Source organism: Vespula pensylvanica, chromosome 21 (assembly GCF_014466175.1).
Source record: "Vespula pensylvanica isolate Volc-1 chromosome 21, ASM1446617v1, whole genome shotgun sequence".
NCBI classification, from domain to species: Eukaryota; Metazoa; Arthropoda; class Insecta; order Hymenoptera; family Vespidae; genus Vespula; species Vespula pensylvanica.
In genome coordinates this window covers 706,115-731,354 of record NC_057705.1, presented here as the reverse complement: position 1 = coordinate 731,354, position 25,240 = coordinate 706,115, and the positions used below count along the sequence as shown (strand labels likewise).

The 25,240-nt window shown below is 35.8% G+C and overlaps 1 protein-coding gene across 1 annotated transcript in view; it reads right to left on the bottom strand.

Annotated features, from left to right (window-relative positions):
* LOC122636358 (probable G-protein coupled receptor Mth-like 1) overlaps positions 1-25,240 on the bottom strand; it is an 83,156-nt gene that overhangs the window by 16,195 nt on the left and 41,721 nt on the right. Inside the window, exon 4 of the mRNA XM_043827497.1 lies at positions 24,097-24,175. Within this exon, the coding sequence (XP_043683432.1) occupies positions 24,097-24,175 (79 nt within the window). The remainder of the gene's footprint in view (positions 1-24,096; positions 24,176-25,240) is intronic.

Sequence of the window (25,240 nt, the reverse complement as noted above, 5' to 3'; positions counted from 1 at the left end):
CTCTCTCTCTCTCTCTCTCTCTCTCTCTCTCTCTCTCTCTCTTTCTTTCTCCGTTGATACTCTCGTATGATTTTTCATGTGGAAAAGATGAGCGTAAAATTTTTCTCGTATAAATAAAGAAATAGGGGTGAGCTAATAGGAGTGGGCTCAGGTCAGAGTAATTCGACACGAGTTAACAATTACGATCGATCGACGAGAGTGTGTGTGTGTGTGTGAGAGAGAGAGAGAGAGAGAGAGAGAACTATTCTTCTTTCAACAACGATCGATTTCCGGACACAGGAAATAACGGTGGAAAGAGTAAAAGGAAACTTTATTCCTTATTCCTTAAAGGGATAAGGGTGACAATTTCTTGTCAGAAGAAACAACAAATTCCTTTCTCCGTGAAATCGATCCGATCCCTAGAACGACACGAACACGTTTTTGTCCCTTTTGAAAATTTCATAGGCTGAGACATATCTGAAACAAGGAAATATCTCGAGTACGATCGATGTTAAAGCAGTTTTATTTAATATTTTGTTTTTATAAAAAAATCGACTTATTTTCTTGCAATCACGCGTACGTACATTGACACCGAGGTCAGACGGGTATTACTAGACAAGGTATATACGTCGAGAAAAAGTAGTCTTTTTCTGATTATTTTTTTAACGTCCCTCGTAACACCGTGTCTGGGAGGTAGTACGTTCGACGAGTCATCGTCATCATCCTTCGTAAAAGTCACGTGTTCGTTTAAAGAAAGAAACGCACGAAGGGGTTGGTTGCTGCTTCTAAGGCTAGTACTACCCCTGAACTTGCCTAGGGCAAGAACTCTTCCTGCACCCTTCTCGAGACAGTTCACTGTCCTTCTTTCTTTCTTTCTTTCTTTCTTTCTTTCTCTTTCTCTTTCTCTTTCTATCTTTCACGAAGCTGGAGTAACTCTTTCTTCCTCTTTCTCGAAGCTTCATTATCCCGTTTCTGAATATTCTAAAGTCTGTCTTTTTGAAGAGAGCTATGAAAAAGTGGAAAGACCATAGTGAACGAGAAGAAAGAAACGGAAAAGAGAAATATGAATGGAGAAAGAAGATCGTAGATGATAGTCGATCGTTCGGGTTTACTTTTTTATGAGCCCACGGATTGTAGCTTGGCGTCAGTGAGACGAAAATGAAAGAAGGAGAAACGAGAGACAGAGAGACAGAGTGAGAGAGAAAGAGAGAAAAGAAAGTTTATGCCATTCGACGAAGCAATGCGATTCGAAGCTTTACGAGCGATAAAACCACCAATGGCGTTGGTGCTTAAAATGGTGAATCGAGCTTCGGTGGACTACCACAAGCAGGAACACTTCGCACTTGAAGGATCCTTTTTGCTGATAGCCATTGGAATCTCGAGGAAGGAAGAGTACAGAAGTTCGATCTCGTTCTAGAAAAAGAGAAAACGAGAAAAAAATAAGAAGAGAGAAGGAGAGGGAAAGTGCTGGTGAACGATTCGAAGGCGTGCGTGCTTCTTAAGAAGAGAAGGAGAAGCTTCGCAAGAAGAGGTTCGAAAGAAACGCATTAAGTGGAGTGACTTTCGATAAACGTCCTTCTCAACCGATAGCTAGCTCCTTCCGAGGACGTTGACTCGTTGATCGATCCAAGCATCCTTTTTTTTTATCATTGTTTAAAATAAAATCACTTGGATAAGAAAAAACTGAGAAAATTTTTTATAGATGTATCAAATTCGCCCAAAAATCAGCTTGTATGTTTTTCTAACAAATAACGTGAGATAACGTTATCGCACTGCTTGATAAGCTAAATAAATATTCACGATATTATTGTTGTTGTATCAGGCATTACATTTTTTTTTTTATATAATATTCAAATAAAATCTGGACGAGTTAATATTTCATTAAAAAATATTTCATAAAAGAAAGAATAACAAAAAAAAAAAGAAGAGAAAAAAAGAGAAAAAAGAATGTGATTTATGGAAATAATTAATAACTAAATGATTGCTTTTTTGCATCACCACATGTATAAATATACGTACGCGTGATTTTCTATATAGAGGAGGAAAACAACAATTTTCCAGGTAGACTCTCTTATCAATTCAATTTTCAAAGACGTATAATTCCCGTCACGTTCCTATTGGGAACTTTGAAAACCTTCGAAGGAAAAAGGCAAGCCTATTGTTGGAACTCGGAGCTGACCAAACTTCCGAAGATGGTGGTAGTAGTGATGTTGATGTTGGTGGATGTGAAGATGGTGATGGTGGTGATGGCGATAGTGGTAATGGTGGTGGTGTTGGTGGTGGTGGTGGTGGTGGTGGTGGTGGTGGCGGCGGCATCCATCGCGATGCAACACGATTTATAATGGAAGTCGAGTCATGAATGCATAACGAGGAGAAAAACCACACCATTTTCTTCTTACGATTTTTAACGACAATGTGGGAAACGATTTTTTCTCTCTTTCTCTCTGCTTTTTTTTTTCTTTTTTTTTACACTAAATAAATTCTTCTTTATTCTTCGATGAGTATGAAAGAGAACGAAGGAAAGAGACGACTATGATTAACGTTTAACTTGATTCAACGCAACAAACCGCTTTTTCGTTCAAAGCTAAAATTCGAGTCTAATGGTCCGAGCATTTGTTTCTAGATTCCAAGTAAAATGGTAAAAGGGAAACCGAGAAGAGAGAGAGAGAGAGGAAGCCTCTCTTCTTCCCTCTTCTCTCTCTTTCGACGTTTCCGCTCTAATGGCGCGGCTAATCGCTTTAACGTCGAGCTAGTCTCGTGAGTTTGCATGGATGCCTTTCTTAAAACCCTTCTTCGTCGTATGACCTCTAACATATCCGTTCCCCCCTTCGAAATATAAGGGAAATGTATTCTCTCATTTCAATTTCATTGAATTTTACATTACGAGAACGAATAAATATATAAGAACAATTTTCTTGTTATCAATTAACAAACTGCATTCTATCGTGTGCAGTATAAAAAGATAATTAACATGTATTTCCAAGTTATTTTCAATTATAGTTTACCTCATAAAAAAAGAAAAGAAAAGAAAAAAAAAAAAAAGGATAAAACCTCACTTTATTCGTGTCTTTGAATATAATCAAAATTTCTTTCATTTGTATCTGATAAGACTGTTTGCGTCGGATCTTTCAATAGATTCAAGAACGTTCTATCCCAAAGGCCAAGTATAATTAATTACTATTATTGAGGTACAAACAGTGATCAAGAAACTGGGCACGCAGAGGAACGTTCGTTCGTTAATGCTCAACACGACGTTAATTTCTTGGAAAATCGAATGGTTAGAACGGATGTGGAGGTCCCTCTGCATTCGGATTAGCAAATAGATCGAAGATTTCTTCTATGTCCGTCGTATTATAGGTTCTCTCGTGTCTCCCCTTGGTCCAGCCATTCCCTTAAAAGCACTCATATTCTCTCTCTCTCTCTTGCTCTTTCTCTTTCCGTGTCCATGTTCCTTGCCGGTCCTTCGATATCCGTTCATAGAGAGGATTTCAATTTCGCGAACGGCAGATAACTCAATTGCTTTCCATCAGAACCTGGGGCGGCATAGTTCGCGCCAATTCGATTAGATCGAATCGAAGGAGACGACTCTAAATATCTCAATATTTCATTAAAAAATTAGGTCGATCGAGGATGGAGCGTTCAAATGAAAAAAAAAAAAAAAAAAAAAATTAGAGAGAAACAAAAAGAAAAGAAAAAAAAAAGAAGGGAAAGAAAATATAAAGAACAAAGGAGAACAATTACCGAGAACTAAGAATTGATATCTAAGAAGTAACATTTAAGTGCCTCTTAAATATCATAATTCATCGTCACGATTATGATTATCATCATCATCGTCGTCGTCATCGTCGTCGTCATCGTCGTCGTCGCTCTTCGTAGTAGCAGTAGTAGCAGTAGTAGTAGTAGTAGTAGTAATAGTAGTAGTAGTTGCGATCATTATTATCGTGACGTCCCTCGCAACTACATCGAGACTCGAGAAAAAAAGTACGGCCCACGCGAAGAGACCATAATCAAGCGTCGTTGTCCTACGATGAGAGAGTTCTGCCTTTGGATGCACCAGCTTGCCAATTGCGCAATGCTTTATGCAGTAAGTCGACGACCTCATGTATAAGTCGAGTTGGATGGATTCTCGTTGAAACGTTCAACGCTTTTTTACCACGTGGACCAATTATTTTGCGTTTATTATTTATCATTCATTTCTTTTTTTTTTTTTTTTAATGCAGAATATGACTCTTTTTTTTTAACACAGAATGCCTCTTCGCATTATTGTATCGTTATTCTTAATTTTATTATAAATTGTTTTTTTTTTTTTAATTAAGAATGCCATTCTTCTTTTATCCAAGTCATATATATATATGAAAAATCTTTATCTATCATATCATCTAATGAAATCTTGGAATTTGTTTTCCTTTCTTTTTTCTTTCTTCTTTAGGGAACGGAAGAAGGTAACCGATATCAGAATCTTCGATGGCAGACCAATCGAAGCCAGTTTCCTAGCCGTCCAAGCTGTCACTTCCAAGTTATTGCCCCGTTTTGCTCGAGGCTGTGCACACGACAGAAAGTTGCCATACGCGTGCCAAAGAAGAAACTAAGTGGGCTATAGTCGTTGCCTCTCCCAATTCGAATTTCCACGAGATCGTATGAAGTAGAATCCAGATGGTATCTCTCATCGTTGGAACGAATTTTATTAAAAAATTATTGATCCGTCCATTGCACAAATTCTGTCGTACGCTTTCTGTACATCATGTAGTAAAAACAAAAATTGTTCTCTCTCGTACGCGATATACATATATATTCCTTTTTTTTTTAAAGTCCATTTTACAAAGAATGTATAATGTTCGTTCGCTAACTCATACGTACGTGCACACATACGTATTTACGTACGCGTGCGTGCGAGGATTTACGTACACGATTGCACGTAAAGTGCATTTTAACCGATGGCCCAAAATCATAAATCCATTAGCTGGCGATTGGTCGAGCGGAAAGAGCGACGCAGCCGGTCCATGCGTACTATTCTGATTTTGGCAAATTGACGCTGACACGGAACACAGCAGGAAGTGCCAACTAAACGCGCGACCTATCCCGCCTATCGGAGCTTATTAATCGATTTCTCGCTAGTTGTTCGAGAGATAGATAGATAGATAGATAGATGGATAGATAGGCGTATAGACGGATAGATGGAGATAAAGTTTGAACAATGACGTCGTCGAGAATGTAAGGCTCATTTATTTCCTATCGTTAGCGAAAAGAATTTTTCATCAGAGTTAACACACGTCGTGGTTCGTTCGTGTGAACCACACTCCGTATTCTACTTTAGAAGCGACCTAAGAATACACGAAGAATGCAATCCCAGAGACGACAGCCCTCCAGAAATAAGTCCGCACTTTGGGAAAATATCGTCGACCTCGCTCTTCTTCCATTCTATCTATCTTTCTCTTTCTTTCTATTTCTAAAGAATTCTTTACCGTCGACACTTTGGCTACGAAAAATTTAGAAAAGGAAAGAAATTAACGAAAGAAGATAACAACAAAAAAGAACTAGAAACAAAGGAATCTACGTGGTGCAACGTTTGATGTACCTTCTTAATTGAAAGGGTACACTTTTAAGGGGAAAAAGAAAAGAAAAAGGAAAGAAAAGAATTTTCAATGTCAAGAATACGATTAATTAGCCAGAACTTTCTTGTCTCCTTTTAAATAAAGGAAAGTTTCTCTCCCTTCCCCCCCCCCCCCCCCCCCTCTCTCTCTCTCGTTTTGTGCTCGCCGTCGGTGAAACGCCGACGGACGAATTAGCGTAGGTGAGCCGTAAACGCACTAAACGACGGCATCCTGATTACACGGGACATCATGGTTGCAATTAAGCAATTGGCCACGGTTTCAATTTCCCGGACACCCGGAAGCGCAGACGCCGCGACAAATTTCTCTCTACCGCGAGTACAAACCGAATTTCTCTTCTAGTTTTCCTCTAACGGTCAACAATAAAGAGAAAAGAAACCCGTTATAATAATACGTGATACGAATACATATCGCGAAATACATATCCTCCATTGCTGATTTTTCACATTCTTCTATTTTAACGCGTATAATTTTCATTGATCTTCCACGCGTTGCTATAAGATTTTTTACTAAGCTTTATGACAGACACTTGTCGATTAAATTCAATCGGAAGGATTTACTTATTCGTGTCGCTACTTTCAAGTAAATTATAATGATGTCGTTCGGAACTTTGTACTTTCAAAGATAAACTGCCATAAATTTTATTGCTCCTCAAATGTACCATATATATATATATATATATATATATATATATATATATATATAAATTTAAGTTTTGATAATTAAAAGAACGTAAAACTTGTTCCATTCAGTTCGTACTTATTCTTCCGTGTACCTTGAATAATTCCAAGCAAATTACGTTAATACCGTTTCTAAAACTTAGTCCCTTAAAGTACGGAGAAACGGATTCGTTTCCTGTTAACGGTCTTTCCTTGGAAATCTTCTCTTTTCGTTTCCAAGGCGTTCGGTTAAGCGGTCGACGATAAATTACCTCCTTCAACGGCAAAGAACCATCGACAGGAAAGGTCCCGCTGCATCTCCTTTCTCCACTCTTTCTTCCTCCTCTTCTTCTTCTTCTTCTTCTTCTTTCTCCATCTCCTCATCCTCATCCTCTTCATCCTCCTCCTTCTCTTTCTCCTCTTTTTCCTCTTCCTTGCGTCCAATTAAGTCGAGTAATTGCGGACGGTTTGGGTTCCGAAGCTTACGTACATTTTCGGACCTTTCGAAACGAAAACGTCGCACTTTTTGTCGTCAAGGACAGATTTTTCTTCCCTCTCTACTTAAACCAAATGAACGGACAGATAATTATCTCCGCTTATATCCAGAAATAATTGAAGAAAAATGGACGATATCATCGAATATTTCCCTTTAGACTAGGCTAAAGTTATCCTTGAAAAATTTCGAAACGACTTCGATCGATTTTTATGAATCCAGTACAAAAGACAATGTTCTATCTTATTCAACGTAATTTTATATTCAATTACGATCGATATTACGTTCGTAATATAAAGTAACTTAGCTTTAGGTTGTAGATACCATGGTTTCAAATACACACGATCCCAACGACCGATCATTAATTCATCCTATTTCCACGATCGATACGCTCGTTGGAAAATCAATTGTGTGCTGGAATATTTGCAGTAAGACCGTTAATTAAGCGATCGACGTACCTATGTACGTAATACGTACGTAATACGTACGTACGTACGTGTATATATATATATATATATATATATATGTATATATACGTACGTGTGACGGGCACGAGAGTGACGGCCGATTATTTTATGTCTCCCATTTTGATATGAGTGATAGCCCATTGTGATGAATCGTTCGAACAAATCTTTGAATGGTGCGCTTGATTGGAGCGTGACAAAGAGAGTTCTAAATTAATTCTTGAAAGCTAAGCTCATATAAAAGGATCTCGCGTTGATACTATATCGATATGAAACACAATACGAAATATTATCTCAATATTTTCAAGTAATTAAGCTTTATAATGATCGTTTGATTGAAATTAAAAAAAAAAAAAAAAAAGATCGATTAGATGTAATAGATCTCACTTTTTCTTTCTCATTTTCTTCCGATAAAATTTCACGTTAGAATGTGTTATCTTTTATACGGAAAAATAATGAATTAATTCAAAATATGAAAATACAATTATTGAGTTTGATCGGACGAATGAACTTATATCGAGGAAAAGAAAACTTATGAAAAAGTCGTTCTGTTCGTTTGACGATTATGAGATACTTACGAACGAGCGATCGAAGGTACAAAGAGAAAGAGAGAGAGAGAGAGAGAGAGAGAGAGAGAGAGAGAGAGAGAGAGAGAGAGAGAGAGAGAGAGAGAGAGATATCGTTTTAAGGGAAGAGAAGACGAAGGTCGATCGTATTTGCCACGATGTTGTAGCCATGACCCTTTACCCCCACTTGTGGTAGACCGACGGAATTCGATTAATGTCGATGGTCCTATCGATCTACATCCTTCTATCGTCCTGACGCGATTTCCATACGTGCCGGACTAGTATAACGTTTAATTAACGTAGCTTGGATATGACACGGTCGCGTGATCACCAGACTAAGAGAGACAGAGAGAGAGAGAGAGAGGGAGAGGGAGAGAGAGAGAGAGAGAGAAGGGAGAGAAAGAGAGCGACAGAGAAGGAGATAGATATAAGCTCAAAAGGAAGAAGCAAACCGTACCGTCTGTTTATTAGCGCGGACTGAAACTACTACGAGGCCAATATGTCGCGGTGATCAAGCTACCGGGTGTGTTTGTTTATCCCACATCAAAAGGACCGACAGTTAATCACTGTCATCTCTCGCGCGTACAAACTCACCTCCTAAATCTTCTCCTAAACGTCGATTCGAAACCTCAAAGATATCCTTTTCTTAATCTTCTTAGTCGTTCATTCATCCTCTTTTCTTCTTCAACCCTTCTCCTATTTACTCCGGTACGAACAAGATATTATATCTGAGAAGGAAGTAAAGAGAAAGAAAGAAGAAAGAATGTAAAACAAAGATTAAATCGAGCAAATTAAGAGATTAAAATTTCTAAGATCCTTCTTCGAAAGCTTAGATCTTTCGATATAACTCATGTACGAATGCATCGTATTATACTTAGATAGATCTTTTTAAAATCCTTTCGACCTTTGTATTTGCGATGACAATGTAAACAGGATGTTGCAACGTTTAGGACATTATTTACCTTCGATCGATTATTTACGAAATATATATACTATCTTGCATATCATTTAAACAAACGATACACGTAAACACTCTGAACATATAGAAATATAAATCGGATAATACAAATATATATATATATATATACCTGGGATTAATATGATATTTGCGGTAGCGGTTGTAGATTGAAAAGCACTATCTATCGATAGTCACTATTCTAAACGATATGAGAGAAAGAGAGAGAGAAAGAGAGAGAGAGAGAGAGAGAGAGAGAAATAGATTATAGTATATATACATAACATAACGTGTTGATCGTCATTCAAGTAACCTGTAAACAAGGCCGGTTAGCTCGGCTCGACTATACACCAGCTTCCGTAATACGAGTCTAAACCTTTCTTACGCCGATTCACGTATAATATAACATTGTATAAACATATGTCTCAGCTCTTTGCTTTTTTGCCAGACTTTTCTTTTTCTTTCTTTCTTTCTTTCTTTCTTTCATTTATTTTTTGTTTTTTTGTTTTTTTTTTAATACAATACACGATACACAGGTAGTATTCGATAGAATCGATATTACAGGATACCTAATATTTGGAAATTTTGTTAGAATTTAACGATAGAAGTGAAAATATTGCTTTCCGAGCTGACGTTAACGGGAGCAAATATTTGTTTTTTCTTTTTTTGATTTTTGTTTTTTTTTTGTCGTGCCCTCCCTCCCTCCCGTCCTCTTCTGCCACTCCATGAAAAACAAACAGTTCGCCGAAGGGTATACAAATTCGTTCCGTGTTAAAAGTGTTACACAAGGTTTTATAGTATGGAATACTATATTTGTAGCAAGTGTTTAGGAAACAAAGGAGAAAAAAGAAGAAATGAATGAGAATAAATTGTGAAAGAAAGATCGACGAGGATGTCAAGTCAAAATGATGTCATCACATGTCCTTGCATGATCGATTATGTCGTTGAATCGACAGAGAAAAAAAAAGGACTAGGTAATATAATTTTCAAGAAAAATCCTGCCTCGAGATAATAACGAAATTCCTCCTCCCCTCTCTCTCTCTCTCTCTGGTTTTCTTTCTTTCTTTCTTTCTTTCTTTCTTTCTTCCTCTCTCCTTTTATTCCCTGGAAATGGAATTGCCCCTCTTTTGACGATCAATTCGACGAGAGCTATTCGTGAACATTCGCGATATTAATATCGACTTTACTCGAAACCTCGAGGTCCTTCACATTTTTCATATAAATTACATTTTTCTTTTCTTTTCTTTTCTTTTCCCTTTTTTTCTTTTTTAACAAATTTTTTATTCGATATTCTCTTGAAGACTTTTTTCATTTTCAAAATTAATAAACATCGATTATGAAGTACCCATATCCATAAAAGACACGTTATGAAATTTATCACAAAATGAATTTAAAGTATTAATAAACGTTGATTATATACTTTCCCTCTTTTGGAAATATTTTTGACGAGAATATCACGAGATTAATATTGGATTTTCACAAGATTTCTCTCTGATATTTTCGAAAGATCAACTGCGGATTAATCAGACGTTATTATTCTTCTTCTTAAAAGATACTTTTTAGATGTTCGAGGAAAACAAATTTTAGATTAATTCTTTTAAACACTTTTATGGTTGATATAACGATTTATATTACCTCATATATCACAAGACGATTCTGTTTCGAATAAATTCGATATCTTTCTAATTAGACTTTTAGTTAAGGTAACAGAAGGGGAGAATTTGTGAAAAAGCTCACCCTAACGGTGCAAGCCTTTTAAAACGTATCTATCCACGCGATGGGTGGTGTCTCTTCTCGACGATACAAGCAAAGTTAATTAAAATTTATCGCCCTTCTTTCTGTCTCTCTTTCCCTCTTACTCTTTCTCTCTCTCTCTCCCTCTCCATTTTTCTTCCCTTTCATAAAAGAATAAAAAGAGAAGGAAAGAAAGAAAGAAAGAAAGAAAGAAAGAAAAAAGATTTCTTCGTTTCTTTGCGAGAGAGACAGAGAAGGAAAAAGAGAGAAAAAGAGAGAAAGAGAAGGAAAATGATATTAAGTTGACGCAGGACGATTCGTTTTAAGTAAAAACAGTTTAGAAATAATATCAACGATTTAAAAAGCATTCGTGTTACACGAGTAATAAAGCTTCTACCATTTCCTTCGTTTCTGTATTTATATACACGAAGAGAGAGAGAGAGAGAGAAAAAAAAATAGAGAGACAGATAGAGGAAAATAAAGCTCGTACGCGTCCCTTTGATGAGTCAGGACGTATCAAAGGGCGGAAGTACGAAGGGTGAACTTCGAAAGCTAATTTTAAAAGATTCTATGCCAAAGAGACGTCCCCATGTAGCAAGCAAGAAAGAACCATCGGTTTTAATCACGTCCAGTCCTGATTAACATCCTAGAAATGACGATTTCTCTCATTTGACATTTCTATGTCTCGTATGCAAATATTAAGGTCGACGAGTTAAAAAAGAAAAAGAAAAAAAAAAAAATCGATCAATGGATTTCATATCATAAAAATTTCTATCCGATAATGTACACACGTGTACACGTTCGTGTGCATGCGTATGTAAAGATCTCAAGTTTCGTAACCATGGTTATTTATCAGAGATATTCGTATAGGAATATGTACAGAGTCGGTCAAAAATATGAAAGTTTGCAAAAAAGAAAGAAAAAAGAAAAACATATATATATATATATAATATATGTATACGTACGTATCCTTGAATAGAGAAAGATCGCAGAGATTGATTTAGCAATGTCTTAAAGAAAGGATCTGTTCATCGTCGAGATCTCTAACGAGATTAGTAACGTCAAAGAAGTACTAGACGGGAAGAAAAGTAGCATTTTCTAGAGAGAAAAAAAAAAAAAAAGAAAAAAAGGCTAGGAAAAAAATTGCATCGTAAGCGAGAGAGACATTATTGTTTCTTCTCTCTCTCTCTCTCTCTCTCTCTCTCTCTCTCTCTCTCTCTCTCTCTCTCTCTTTCTTTTTCCTACTTTCACAGTCTTTCTTACGTTCGAAGCTTAGACTTAACTCATTTATCCGAGACTCTCTTCTTCTACTTTTTCTTCTTCTTCCTCTTTTCGACGTACTGCCAAGCACAACCTCACCCAACCATCACCCTTCTTCCCTTTTCACTCGACCTTCAATTTCCTGTTAACAAGTCGAGTCATACGATAGCGAAAAGAGAGTACGTATGTGTGCGTGTATGTGTAAGAGAGAGAGAGAGAGAGAGAGAGAGAGAGAGAGAGAGAGAGAGAGAGAGCACGAGAGCTTCCTGCTTTTCGTGTTGTCTACTCTTTCGAAAAAGGGGATGAAATTGAGAAGTAGAAGGTACAAAATGCTTGGTAATTGGTACGACTGTGACGAGAGCGTCGATTTTCGAAACGAAGTTCTCAATTAATCCTCTAATTCAATTAGGGAATCTTTCTCTGTACGAAGTGTTCTCTCTCCCTCTTTCTACTTTTCTTTTTTATTGCAGAATCTAATAGAACTCTATCTACAACACGTAGAACTCTACCCTTCTTCTTCTTCTTCTTCTTTTACTAGCTTAAAATCTTCTAAAAAAAAAAAGAAACTAAAAAAAGTAAAATCACCTAGAAATACTTTCGAATTTCGATCGTGTAGTCTGGATTAATAATAGTTACGAATGTTTATTTTTAAAACGCGATTGCATCCTTCGATGTAATATATTTTCGAAAGAAAAAAAAAAAAAAAAAAAAGAAAGAAAAAAAGAAGAGAAGAAATATTCTGAATCAAAAGTTTAGAAAGTCGCATGAATATAAAGTGAAAGAGGCAACTTGTTGTTTTCCTTTTTTCTCTCCCACGTGCATTTAAAAAACACAGATGCGACGTCTGGCACGAGTTCAAAGTTGCAAAACGGTAGTGTTTCATTGGTCCGACGTATTGTTGCCAACGGAACGCCACGTTCGTATACATAGTATACCATAGAAAAGCCTAGTCCAGTTTTGTCGTTGGTGTACGTTATATTATCGAATATGAAAGGACTAGCTGGAGTCGTTCGTTGGCTGGGCAGCCAAGTTTTTTGGCTGACAACTGTCAACGATTTTAATCTTTCATAAAATCTTTGAGAAGAAAAAAAAAAAAAAAAAAAAGAGAGAGAGAGAAAAGAAAAAGAAAATCAAATGAAAATTTATTTCTTTGCAGATTATAAAATTGGTCGAAGAAGTCTTGAGGAAGAATAATTGATTAAAAAAGAAAATCGCTCGAAGAAGGAATATTTTTGATTCTAGCAAAAGTATATATTTGATATATAAAAGTATATACACAGTTATACGTTTGAAATACCCTATGCCTTGATCATTTTCCACGTGAAAGATTTTCCTTTTCATGGAGAAGGACGAATGAGACAACGATTGAAGAAATCTGTTATTCGTTTTAGAGGGTTTTAGAGGGAGCTTGGGAGACCATTTTGTCGGTTAGATTTATATGGCAAATATTTGCGAGGCAAACCACGATGAGGAGTAAAAAGAGAGAGAGAGAGAGAGAGAGAGACACTCTTTCTCTCTAATGGATTGGTAGACTCACGAGGCCAACCATCCTGCTGTCCTCTTCCTCTTCTTCTCCTCTTACGTAGGTAAGGTACGTATTTCCTGGCACGTCTCTTCATGTTCGCCAGTCTACTTTTCTTCCTTGCTTTCTCATCTTTCGCGAAGGCGCATCTTCAATTCCCGTGAAAGCCTTTACGTTGTCGTCAGAGTTGCTTACCTTCTTTCGCTATATGTAATATCGTCTTTTTGATGCAACCACCGACGAAGGATTGATTACCTACGCGTTCTATCGAACGGCAAGAAATCATCGTGATTACTTCCTTCAACATTGTTTGTCTCGTAACAAGAACATCAACGTCGTGATATTATTGAAATGTTTACCTTACATCGCAGAAATATCTTTTATTTTCTTTAACGTACATACGTACATTTTATATATCGATTTATATAACATCGATAATGTGAAAAATTGAATGACCGATCGAACGAAAGATTTCACCGTTTCTCCTAATAATAACTTTTCTACGCTTACATACGTTACAATACCATTATTACGCGTGTACGGATAACAACGGTGTGATGTAAGCTGCGAACAATGGTGCAATAATGGTACCATTATTGTTACGCGAAATTAAACGGGAATTTGCAAATGAACGACTCCGAGGAACGTTGTTACTTTGTTTTCGGGATTTAGAAAGAAAAATTGATTCGAACGTTGTTAATATATATCACGTAGAAATCGCATTGTTTCAAAGCCGGATTAAATTTGAGACACGTTTCTAAAGGAGGGAGGAAGAAAAGTAGAAAGTTCGAAACGTTTTCAAGAGGACTCATGAATAAAGAAACGAGGGAAAGAAAAGAGAAAGAGGAAGAGAGAGAGAGAGAGAGAGAGAGAGAGAAAGGAAGATAGATTCTGAAAAGAGGAATCTAAAGTCTTGCTGAGTGCTTCTTAGATCCTTGACAAGCGTTGGACAAGACCCAAGGAATAATCATTAGCATATTTAGAACTGGACATAGCAGACGGATACAGATTTCGCTATAAAAGGATGTGTAGGTGTAAGACCGAAGTCGGAGAAGGGAAAATAGAAGAAAGGAAAGTTTGAAACGTCGAGTTTCATATCGTGACCGACGTGGCGTAAGAAAAGAGAGACAGAGACAGAGACAGAGACAGAGAGAGAGAGAGAGAGAGAGAGAGAGAGAGAGAGAGAGAGAGAGAGAGAGAGAGAGAGAGAGAGAGAGAGATGATTCGCGTGTGGCACTTTGGCGAATGCGCGAAAAGGTTACGATCGGTGAAGAAGAATAGTAACGGTGGTAGGAGAACGAAACAAAGCGTGAAAACGAGACGGAACCCGCTGAAAATGCAATAAACCGACCTGACGGACGTCGACGTGATTCCTGAAGCGAGCGACGAGCTTGCAAAGCCAGAAGTGACAGGGCGTTAAGAGCTGGAAAATCTGATTTGAGCGAATGCTCGCGAAGGAGGGAAGCAAGGAAGATAGAAAGGAGAGAAGGAGAGAGGGAGAGGAAGGAAGGAAGGAAGGAAGGATAGGGTGATGGTGGTAGTGATGCTGGTGGTGATGGTGTTCAAGGGAGAAAGAAGTTTTCCTCTTCATCCCCTTCTACCTAATCCAGAGAAACGAGCGACAAATTCTCCGGAAGAAAGAGAGAGAGAAAGAGAGAGAGAAAGAGAGAGAGAGAGAGAGAGAGTGATTTCGAGCGGATAATTCGAACAACGTGCGGACAAGGCATTCGCTGTTCCTCTCTACTACAATACGTTTGCCCGAGATGAACGGCAAACCCTTGTTGTAACCCTACCGATTATACCGCAATAGATCGCTTAACGTATTGGTAAGATCGATATATCGTAGAGATTAGTTCGATTTGTCCGTTCTATCGATAATGTACTACCAAGTCAGCTATCGATATATACATATAATCTGTATTTATATATAGCGAAAAATAGAAATATTTCTCGAGTTATAATCTTTTCTTTATATTTCTAAAGTGTTTTATTTGCGTTATCGTTCGTTCAAGGGAAGTGTTTAAAGCGAGCGTTTATAATTTCGTTTCGTTGTCGGTCGGATTAATTTTGTTGTGAAGTTGAAAAAAAAGTTTGTCGACTTTTTGTTTTTTTCTTTTCTTTTTTTTTTTTGTTTTTCTTATGGATCCCGTAGAAAGCGTTTCCTGGTATCTTCGTACAGTGATATCTAGGTCGAATGTTTTCATTTTTGATGGTTTAATTTTTCTCAAAATTAACAAGCGAAGTAGAAAGAGGGAGAGGGAGGAAGATAAAACGTATCCAACGCGTCAAGTTGACAGGCAACTGGCACGATGTGCGAGGCTCCTTGAATAATTCAAATGCCTCGCATTCGAGGTGACAAGTATCGTCTGGCAAACAGCCGTGGTAATGTCGTCGTTTTCCATGAAAACGATATTCTTCCATTATCACGTCGCTCGCTAATTTCTACGATATATTTTCTTTTTATTTACTTTTCTCTTTTCTTTTCTTTTTCTTTTTTATTATGTTTTTCTTCTACTTTTCTTTGCGTCGACAGGCTAAAAAATTTTTAAACACGATCGAATCTCTCTTCTGAGAACCACTGAACGTGGTATCAAGCACCGAGCACCCTTTAATCTAATATAGAGCGACAATGGGTTAACGATTACACCAAACGGAGGGCCAGTACGTGCCTCGACCTCCAGTCTCGCACAGTGTCTCATTAATAGAATCGTTCGCGATGAAGGATCTTTCCTCTCCTTTCACTTTACAGATGACAAAAATATTTAAACAGAAAAAAAAAAAGATAGGAGAAAATAAAAAAAAGGATAATAGAATAGAACGGACTTGAAGTGGAAAAATCGACGTCGAAAATAAATTTTCTTTTGACAATTCTTCGTAACAAATTACCATTTTTTTTCTATTCTTATTACTCGTCCGACGTCTCGTTAATATGAAAATTGCGGAATAATAAAAAGACGAATGCGATGCTCCTGATTCAATCATACTTACCCTAATCATTTTGAAAGATTGGCGATGATGACTAGGTAAGGTACAACCCTATATACCCGGCCATTTATTTTCTACATTAAGTAAGAAAACTATCGAGTGATAAAAAAACAAATTCGACGATTTTAATCCAATCACATTTAACCCTAATCATATTTAAAGATTGACGATGAAGAGATGACGATTAGGTAAGACACGACCCTACATACCCCAGCTATTTATTTTCTACATCGAGTTAGAAAATGGAAAAATATTAAAAAGACGAATTTGATGCTTCCAATCCAATCACATTTACCCTAATCGTTTTGAAAGATTGATAACGATGATTAGGTAAGACACAATCCTATACACACACACACACACACACACCTAGCTATTTATTTTCTACATTAAGTAAGAAAATTGCAGAGTAATAAGAAGACAAATTTGATGGTTCTAATCTAATCATATTTACCCTAATAATTCAACTTGTCCGATATATCCAAGCTTTTATCTTTTTAAAGCATCTCCTCTAGCTACCCTCTTTATCTACTCATATTCTATTTTTCTCGTTTTTCTTCCATGCTTAAGAGTTATCAAGTTGTCCGGACGTATTTATTAAAACACAGGGAACGTAAAGCGGCACCTTTTTAGTAGCGGTGCAACGAGGGAAATTTCTTAAATGAGTCCGGGAAAGGACGAAGATGTAGAGAAGGACGAGGACGAGGACAGGACGACGAACTACGAACCCGTTATTCGTGAGAAGGAATGTGGAATTTTCGAAATAAAGCGTTCGGCAGTTCAACTAGAGACGAAACTTGCATATAAAGTGCATCTACGTGCATGGAATGCATTACGTCTCGATGCACGATGACCTTATCTCAAAATTCCAAGAGTTCAAAGCACTATTACCTCAAAGTTGTTTCTCTGGATGATATTCTATTTCGCAAGGAGATTAAATATCGTATTAGATCGTATGTCGAGTTTTATTTTTCTCCCAATATTTTTAAAGCTACTCGATTTTGTTGAAAATCGATCCCCTCTCGATTTATTCAAATCGAATTAATTTTTGTAAATAAAAGTTATAAGAGAATTTCTTGTCATAATTTCTCAATAAAAATCTAATTCTTACGAGAAAGTATTTTTTCTTGACGTCTTCTCTGAATGTTATTTAAAAGAAAAAAAAAAGAAAAAAATCTTAAAAATATTAGAGATCGATTGTCAAACCGATGCATTCATCCAATATCTTTTATAATTCTTTTTAAAGATGAAAGATAAAAGATAATTCCATTATCGCAATTACATACGTTGGACTTTAAACTTGTTAGCAAGTATATTTTTACTTTTGAAAATGTGACGTGAAAGAAAAAAAAAAGTGTGCAAAATATATGAAATAAAATTTTTGCTGGATGAAAGTTATCGATGATCATTTACATTCGCGTTAACAATTATTTAGTTGATCGACTTAATTTCTAAATTCATACGATCGATTATCGACGAGAGAAAGCAGATGTCTCGAAATAATAACGATACTTTCTAGAATCCACGTAATTCTATATCATCGCGTTTGCTGTACTTTCCACTAGGCTTTTCTGATGAAGAAACTCTCTTACACTTAGTGGAATAATAACGGTAAAATGTCCGCATCTTTTCTTTCTTTCTTTCTTTTTACTATTTCCACTCTTTCCACTCTTTCTAAATCTCCGTCTCATTTTCTCTCTCTCCCTCGTTTCTTCTTCGGTGATAATTAGCGACTCGAGCTAAGGTTTATTCGAGCGTATTATTTTCAGGACACACAATGAAAACATTTGTAATCGCTGGAGCATATCTGCAAGTCGCTCGACGATAAAATCTCGAGTCTCTAATAGTCGAATTAAATAACTGTTCAAACCTGTACTTTATCTCTCTCTCTCTCTTTCTTTCTCTTTTCAATTTTTTTCCTTTCTTCCAGAAGATAAAATGTGAATGATACAGTGAGTATAATAGAAATGATTATCGTACATGAATAGTAAAGGAAAAGAAATGATTGCATTCGAGTTTTTAACTACAATTACTTCAATATCGATAGCAAAACATTAGAAATATTTTTTCTACAATTAATAATTTTTTTCTTTTATATCAAAAACAATAAATTAACAATAAATTCTGGATAAAATTTGAAGTAAAGTCGAATTTTTATCGAACGCAAGAATCGATTTTTCGTACTCAAGTTTCGAAGTAGGTAGCCGCATTCTTTCTCATCGGCACGGTCGAACAACTTTTTCTATACTTCGAGATCAAGTTCGTCGACATAGTTCGGATCGATCCATTGATCGTCGATCGAGAATTGCACGCGAAACAGAGCGAGTCGATTCTTCCTTCGAAACATTTTTATAAAAATTTGTTCTCCGAGTTTCCACCGTAAAAAATAAAAAGGAAAAGAGGATCTAATTGAATCGTAAAAACAAATCGGCGTTTATTTTAAGAATTTTCTTAGAAAAATTCGTTCTTCGAATTTTGCGTTCGAAAAAAGAAAGAAAGAAAGAAAGAAAGAAAGAAAGAAGGAGAGAAAAAATTAATTAAAATTTAAAAATCCATTGGAACGCTTGAATTATTATAGTAATATTTCGTGGGTCGCATGATACGCATCGAGAATCATCTGATGCTTCTAACACCACAGCTGCAACAAGATGCATCTTGGTAAAAGCAGAGCCGATGCGCTGTCGCGAAGATGCGGAACGTGTCGTGTCTATCTTTACGTGGGCGAAATTTGTCCCTTCGTCTTTTCGTCGAAAGTTTATACTCGAAACGACGGACTACTACACAAGATTTTATGTTCTAAGAAATAATTTAGAACAATTTGCAACGTGTACAGGCATAGAATATAATTTACGTGTTATACAAAATATTTCAATGATTACAAAAAGGAAGGAAAAGAAAAAAAAAAAAAGAGAGATTTAAAAATAAAAAACAAGAAAAAATTTCTATCGAGAAATTTTGAAATTATTAATAACGTAGATACGTGCAGCTTTTATTTGCGGTCCTGTTGACTTCCCTCGGGAATATTAAAAATTTTAAAAAGAAAGAAACCAAAAGAAAGAGAGAGAGAAAGAAGAAAGAGAAAGAAAGAAATTAAAACTAAAAAAATAGAAAAAGAAGAGACTTGAATTTGGATGAATCTTTAAATTATATCCGTTGACTTAAATGGACTAAGAAAAGTATGTACAAAAATTTTAAAGAAAAAGAAAGGTGAGCATTTTGAGAAATTTATAAACTCTCTCTATAAATATATGAATGATATTTGTGGACTAGTCTGACGTAAGAAATACTATGAAGAAGCTTTTCACGGTAAAGAATAAGACTATAACGTTTAGCATAGGTTCGAGCGTCGAAAACGGCATGGGAGAACCTCCACGGCCGGTAGTCACGTTACGCTAACGTAATTTGCATGCATTATCTAACGCGTAACGAGCGGTTCTGCCGGGAAAAATGAGAAAGGAGAAGCGGAACGTAGTAAGAAAAGAAACCAGTTGGAGGAAAGTCATTAACCTGCGATCTTGGAAAAGAAAATAAGAAGAAATAGATCTGTTAAATCGTAAAATGAAATTTTCTCTCTTCCTCTTTTTCATCGAACCAGACGTATTCCCTCTTCCTATCTAGTATCTAATAGTTTTACGAGTAACAAGTATAAAATGAAGTACGATACCCATTTGTTAAAAAAAAAAAAAAAAAAAAAAAAAGAAGAGAAAAAAATAAATATTTTAACGACCGTATATGAAGTTTAAAAAAAAAAGAAGAACAGAAAAAAAGAGAACTTCAATCAAATAAAAAAAATATATATATATATATATAAGAGACGTGGTATAAAAATTTGTCGATGTTACGAAAGATTGACGTTCATAAAAATTACGTTTACGTTTATAACTCGTTTGTAAGTATTACGTGCTGTTCGTAATATTTAGGAAAATCGTTGGGAAAGTTCAGAGGAAATGAAATATTGCAAGTAGACAAAAAGAAAAAGGAAGAAAGAAAGAAAGAAAGAAAGAAAGAAAGAAAGAAAGAAAGAAAGAAAGGCAGGTACGAAAATTAGTAAATCCATTTCCTTTTTTCTTACGTTCCTCGTCCATTACCTCGGTTAAAAGAATCGGTAGTAACCGGGGACAGAGAGAGGAAATCCGATTAGAAACGTTGCTGAACTTCGGGTCGAAACACCGTTCGGAGGTTTGTAGTTATCGTTGAAGAAGAACGTATAACACGAGGCCAAGTGGATCTTTGGATTAGGATATGCCAGGGACATAGGGATAGTAGAAACTTCTTCGGTATCTCTGCTACATAGAATAGATCTAGCTAGATATAGATTAGGTAGAGGAGTCAGGTAGGTAGGTAGGTAGGTAGGTAGGTAGGTAGGTAGGTAGAAACGTGGTTAGTAATAGAAGTAAGACTAGGAGAAGAGACTTAGAGAAGAGACGACCAGACTAGACTAGACTAGACTAGACTAGACTAGACTAGACTAGACTAGACTAGAGTAGACTAGTCGTCGACCAACCGTCACGTCTGCGGTCGTTGCTTTTGGTTTACCATCATCCTAGGTATCCCGCATTTGCTTACGATTAACGCGTTACTCTGTATTCGAAGACTACTAACAACTGGACTTCTGTCTCTCTCTGTCTCTATCTCTGTCTCTCTCATTGGCTAACTTTCTTCGTTGACTTCTCTATCCCTTGTCTCTTCGTTCAATTCAACCCCATTAGTATCAGTCAACTTTGTTAAATTTCACCTGCTCGGTTCGTGAAACTTACTTCTCGAAAATAAATCTATATATCTAATCTCTCGAACCCACGAATCCCAAATGGAATACTTTTCAATAGCTTCATCAATTCTTGATATATGTCATTTGCTAAATTTATATCGCTGACCTAGATTCCTATAACGAGGTCACTTGGCATCGATGAGAATAATCCAGTGAGAAACTGTCGATAGTAGAGACGTCTTACCGTTCTATTTCTATAATTCGATCAACGCTATATTCCTCTGTACGAATATATCTATCTTATAAAGGATAAGGGTATTGAAGGTTCCTATCCCTCATGGAAAACTTGTTCAACTTGGAAACAAGAAAATATTTCATTAATTATTATTATTATTAGCTATACCTGGTTAAAGTTTTGGTATGTTACATAACGGTAACTTTTAAAGTGAAAATTCATTTAACCTCGACTATGCGTCTAACTATAACACACTTATAATTCTCGTTTTCTCTCGACGTACTCGTCGACCGTGGGAAGTAAGTAAGTACTCGGACGTTAGGTAATTTAATGATTTCTCAGAACGTATTTAAACGCGTGAGAGTAAAAGAGAGAGAAAGAGATGTGAACTCGTATGGCGAATCTATTTAAGAGAAAGAAAGAAAAAAAAAGAAAAAAAAAGAACCAATGCATAATAGAATATACGAGTCTCACGTGAGTAATAAACGTAACGGTGAATGAATTAAAATTTTCATTGATGATTTTATACTCTTGCGTAAGCCGTTAATTAATACGGTTTCATAAATTCCTTGAGAATCTACCTGATATATACTACGAAATTATTTCAGATTTCTTTTTCTTTCTTTTTTTTTTTTTTTTTTTTTTTATATAAAAGATAAAATAATCATGACGATGAAGTAATTTTCAAAAGCTTCTTATAAAAAAGAAAATCAACTAATAAATTTCAACGCGTGTAAGCGAAGATTGGGCCAATTAAATAATTATAAAAAAAAAAAAAAAAAAAAAAGGAAAATTGTTATGAAAACATCTCAGATTTTCGATGAAAGATAAACCAACAAGCCTAAAGCTCGGAGGTAAAGATGAAATAATTGAACGAACGAACGAACGAACGAACGAGCAAACAAAAAAAAAAAGAAGAAGAAAAGATTGTTAAATTAACAATAAGTTTCGTCTGAATACTGGCCAAGAAGTCACCGTATTCGAGTGTGCAAATAACGAGGAAGCTAATTTTCCAGCTCGAAAATCAGGAAAGCCAAGCAAGAGAGGAGGGAAGGTTAACCGTGAACGTGCTGTCACTGACACTTCAACAAGTGGATACAACGCACGCACGTGTCGCTGACGTTTCAACCGCGAGCATATTCTCTCTCAACGTATCTATGTATTCGCGTATATACGTACGTATGTATATATGTATATATATAACACGCATACACATGTCGCCTTCCCTTCTATTTCGTTCTATACGTTTTACGCTTGTCCTCTGCATTCGTGGGACACACACGAGGTATCGATTAAAAAAAGAAAAAGAAAAAGAAAAAAAAAAAAAAAAGGTTAAAAGAAAAAAGAGAAAAAAGAAAAACGTGAATTTAACGACTGCACTCGTTAGTAATATCTATGAATTTTTCTTTAGGAAACATAACTAACGCAATATCTATTTTATCTCGATAGTCTATCAATGAGATTTTAATTAATTTTTCATTGATCATTTTATGCGTCTATTGCACGTTATTGATTAACACGATATTGATTAACACATTTCATAAATATCATAAAAGCATGATTGTTAGTCCATAAAATTCTCAGAGAGTCTTTCTATAAATAATCAAAGAATAAATGTGAACATGTAATAAATATGAATTAGATCGATGAAATAATTTATAAAGACATCTTTTTTTCTTTCTTTTCTTTTTTCTTTTTTTTTTTTTTTTCTTTTTACAAATCTCTATTGGATTTATGAATAAGAAATTAAGCGTGTACCGATGGAAGAAAAGAATAATATAAAATTTTCGTCATTATCGATATCGATCGAGTATCGTATAATAAATTATACAGAACATCTCTTATTACCACTTTTAATCAGTTCGCATTTCACATGCTACTCTCTTTCACCTTCCCCAAAGTTTCGCAGAGAATTATAATTACTTTGAAAGAGTAAATGTATACGTTTGTAATAGTATTTATCGATGGGACCACTTTCTGATATAATAACGATTCGTTATTATCTTCGTCGGGTCGTTTTAATTAACTCGATCTATGTGTTACATGCATATCTGATAAAAATTGATACCGTATAATAACCGTGATTGTTAAAATAACATTTATGATTGAGTTTTGTCATGATTATTATTAGTATTATTATCATCATCATCATCATCATTATTTATTACTATTATTATTATTATCATTAAATCGAGATCTATCTATCGGATGAATCAGAAAATTCGAGAATGTCTTAAAGAGTATACGAGTAAAGAGAAAAGAGAAGAGAAGAAGAAAATAAATATAAAAAGAAGAGAGAGAGAGAGAGAGAGAGAGAGAGAGAGAGAGAGAGAGAGAGAGAGATGCTGAGAGGACCCGTTATGGCGACCGTGTTGCATCGCATTAACCAGTCGACCGAGTGATCTTGATCCCATCTCTCACCTCGATATTCTCCTTCTCTCTCTCTCTCTCTCTCTCTCTCTCTCTCTCTCTCTCTCTCTCTCTCTCTCTCTCTCTCTCTCTCTCTCTCTGTTTCTTTCTCTCTCACACACAACAGGACACATACACGCTCTATCGCAGTGAACAGAACTTAATCTCGAACGTGATCTGGCCTCCAACATGAATACTCTTCTCTCTCTTTCTCTTTCTGTTTGCTCCCTCAATAAGATTCGCCTGGAAGCGTTTTCTTAGAATTTATAACTGTGCGAGTAGTGTTAAATGCGAGTACCCTTCGACGACAGGGAACTTAAGTTTTTGCTCTGTTTTTAAATTAGAGAATATTAAGAATTCTTTTTTAAATATCGTATAATCTAATATTCAGCGTTAAAAAAAAAAAAAAAAAAAATGATATTGCAGCGTTTCAGAGAGAATATTAACGTAATAAATAATGATCTTCGATTTTCTTTACTCAAAAGTATACTAAGAGGATGAAGACTGCTGATACTCACCTAAAGGTCCACCAGATGTTGAAGCACATAGTGTTGAGCCAGAAGAAAGCAGCCAAGAAGAAGAAGTGAGCCATAATAGCTGAAACAAAGAAGAAAATAGGTTAGACATAGTATAGAAAGCGTATATATATATGTATGTATATGTATAAATACATATATATATCTGTGTGCGTGTGTATATAAGTGTAAGTATATATATTTCTCAGTTCGAGCAAAGACGAAACCGTCTAAAAGCTATTAGCTTCCTTTGACTCTCTGGAAGGTACTCTCTCTCTCTCTCTCTTTCTCTCCCTCCCTCCCTCCCACCGTCCTCTTTTCCTCTGTCTGTCTCTCTCTCTCTCTCTCTCTCTCTCTTCTTCGCAGACCTAAAGACCGATAGGAAGAGAAAGGATATTTAATTATAGAAGATGGTGCACGTCTTCGATCGTCCGATCGTAAAATTCTTCTTTCACGTGCAAACTGCATTGGCCCAGTGACGAGATTAAAATATCGTTTGTGTAAAAGAGAGAGATAGATGAGAGGAGAGAGAGAGAGAGAGAGAGAGAGAGAGAGAGAGAGAGAGAAAGAAAGAAAGAAAGAAAGAAAGAGAGACCCATCTATTTCTTAAATTAACTTTAAAGTACAAAGAGTTCTGGTCTCTGTACCGATCCGAGCTCTTTAAAGTGATAAGTGGTAGATATATATATCGTTCTTTTTTTCTCTTTTTTTTCTTTTGCTTTTTTTTAAGAAAAGAAGTTATTTCCGAAGATAACTTCGAAGGACCTGGGAAAATTACTATTATTGTTACTACTATTTCAAATGACTATTCAAATTACTATTTATCACAAACCGCGTTTACGTATATTTTATTTCATTTGAAATACTTCAGACCGAGAATAACTTCAAAGTTTCATAAGAATTATCATCATCATCTATCTCTCGTCTGCATCGTTATAAATACTTTCTTCTTTTTTTTTTTTTTTTTCTAATACATTCGTATTAAACATTCCATAGGAATTTTTACAGAAAACAAAATTCTATCTTGAAAATGAGATTTTCTCTCTTCCTTTCTTTTCTTCTTTTCTTTGAAAATCTTTAAAAACTCTCGATTTCCTCCGGCATAGATGGTGCTGGGTGGGTATCATATATTATTCGAACTAGATTC